This window comes from Pteropus vampyrus, unplaced genomic scaffold, assembly GCF_000151845.1.
Source record: "Pteropus vampyrus isolate Shadow unplaced genomic scaffold, Pvam_2.0 Scaffold203, whole genome shotgun sequence".
NCBI classification, from domain to species: Eukaryota; Metazoa; Chordata; class Mammalia; order Chiroptera; family Pteropodidae; genus Pteropus; species Pteropus vampyrus.
In genome coordinates, this window is record NW_011888984.1 from 606,755 (window position 1) to 609,172 (window position 2,418).

The 2,418-nt window shown below is 40.6% G+C and overlaps 1 protein-coding gene across 1 annotated transcript in view; it reads left to right on the forward strand.

Moving 5' to 3' along the window:
- The first annotated feature begins 2,075 nt into the window (after positions 1-2,075).
- The window catches only part of LOC105300215 (ret finger protein-like 4A), a 2,711-nt gene continuing 2,368 nt past the window's right edge, over positions 2,076-2,418 (forward strand). Inside the window, exon 1 of the mRNA XM_011372321.1 lies at positions 2,076-2,361. Coding sequence (XP_011370623.1) covers positions 2,076-2,361 — 286 coding nt within the window. The remainder of the gene's footprint in view (positions 2,362-2,418) is intronic.

Below are 2,418 nucleotides of genomic sequence, written 5' to 3' on the forward strand. Positions count from 1 at the left end.
ATAAATAAACGGAAAACTCGTTAGGAATGAATGAGCAAGAGTCAGTGAAACCACAGACTTGAGGATAAGTACTCCCAGAGATGTGAAAACTTTCTAGAAGGAGTAGTAAAATCATTTAAGCTTGTTAAAATCATAAGATAAATAAAAATGTCACACGAATACGAACACATGTTTTTTGTTTTGCCTTAATGAGACAAAAGGACTCGAGAACTGGGGATGAGCCTTTCTTTGGCTGTGAAATGCTAAGAGCATCCAGCAAACAGCGGCAAAAGATTTCTGGGGAAATGATTAAATGAGAGCTTTTTTAACTTAATTGCCTAAGTCTAGTTTAACCCCTCTCACCCCAACCACCAATCCTCCCTCTCCAGTTTTTTATTCTACCCCCTCATCTAAAACTAGAAGGAACATTTTTGAATGTGGTTTACGAGACATGTTTTTCATGTTATGATAGAAGCAAAATAGTAATATGATTTAAAATATCTTTTTTTTTCCATAACTAACAAAAAACTGGAACTTCACTGGCTGACTATTCTCAAGGAATCGTTTTGGGTTTCTTTACCAGACTTCTAAACAAAGACATTCGCGTTTATAAAACGCCGTTTTGAAGACAGGACTGTGGTCTAGTGAGTATGATTTTAGGAAAGGCTTCTGAGTGAGTTGAATTAATTTTCTTGATCGAAATGTGAGATTTTACTTTCATGATCAAAAACCATTTACAACAAACTAGTCCCATTCATTTTAGAAGGATTAATAATGACAATTTAAAAAGATTTCAATCCTAATTCCAATTCTTATTATCAACAGACATAATGTTCAAGATTTAATCTAGAGTGATTCTATGGTGATATTTCGTTCATTTTAGTTCAAAAATAACTTTGGTGATATTTTTTAACTTAATTGCAAAATAACTATGGTGATATTTTGTTCGTTTTAGTTCAAAAATAACTTTCATATACTATTATCTCCTTTGTTTGTGGTAATCTTTCTAGGACATGAGAAAAATCTCATTAATGCGAGAATTCAATCAAGAGGTGATTGGATTAAGCAGGAGAGGCAGGACCTAAGTGAGGTGGGCGGAGGAACCCCAGTCTATAAAAGCCCCTCATGGGTGTTCTCACTCCTGAGAACTGAGCTTCCAAGAAAGCAGCTGGAGGCCAGCAGAGGACCCGGTAGAGGACAGGTGAGCCAACCCTGTGAGATTTCATCTTTACTTCCAAATTTCTACAAAAGGCAGATGTGAGAAGGCAAGGTCTTGGGAATGGAGTCATTAATTCGGGAGGCGCTGAGGCCAACCAAATGTCAGGCACAGTGTGTATACCCCGGGACACACTGTGGTGGGAGCAGTAGGCAGAATTTAGGTTTTCAGTAACAGGTTGGAGAAATAACGTAGTCTTCATTATCCTGAATTGATTCCGATCGAGAGACGAAAAATGGGTTGTCAGCCGCTGACTTATTCCACCTTTTAAGTTCTGTTGTGGATTTTTGCCACATCCAGTTTGGTCAGCTGGGGGACTTGGAGAGTTTCTGGGCCTAGACCAGAGCTGTCCCCTAGAAATATAAGGCGACCCACAGATGTAATTGTAAATTCATCTTCTAGTAAAATCAAACCAATCAAATTAATTTTAGTAGGTAAAATGTGATCATTTCAACACATAATCAGTTTTTGAAGGTTCTCGGGGAAATAGCTTATATTCTCTTTCTGATGAGGTCTTCAAAGCTGAATGTGCATCTCACACTCACAATGTATTTCAAAATCGATAAGCCCCACCTCGGCAGCTCATCGGCCACATGGGGCTGGTGGCTGCCATATTGGACAGCTCGGGTATAGCATAGACCCCCTCACCACCTAACTTAGAGCCCGAGGTTGAATAGCGTCCTTCATTCCAACTGGCATTTTAAACATCAAAAATTCAGAGCCACGAGTCACTTATAATTGTACTGACATTATATCTTCATTACCTAGTAGTAGTGACTGCAAATCACTGCATGTGAAGAGGACAGTGTCCCAGGACTAATGAGTCCCTTGAACTCGTGAAAAGTCCAATATAGTGCACATTTTTTCCCAGACAGTGGCCATGGCCAACTACTTTAAAGAAGCATGTAGATGTTCCAGCTGCCTGACTTATTTTGAAAACCCCATGACCCTGAAATGTGGATATGTCTGCTGCCTGCAATGCATCAACTCGCTGCTGAAGGAGCCCGGCGGAGAGGGTTTATTGTGCCCCTTCTGCTCCATGGTTTCTCAGAAGAAGGAAATCAGGCCCAATTGCCAGCTTGGCAGGCTGGTGTCAAAGGTCAAGAAGTTAGAGCCCCAGCTCAGAATGATTCTGCAGATGAACCCAAGGATACGGAAGTTCCAAGGTAAGACATCTGTGCAACCTCTCCCCGCCCATTAGAGCCCAGGAAGCAGCGACTTTT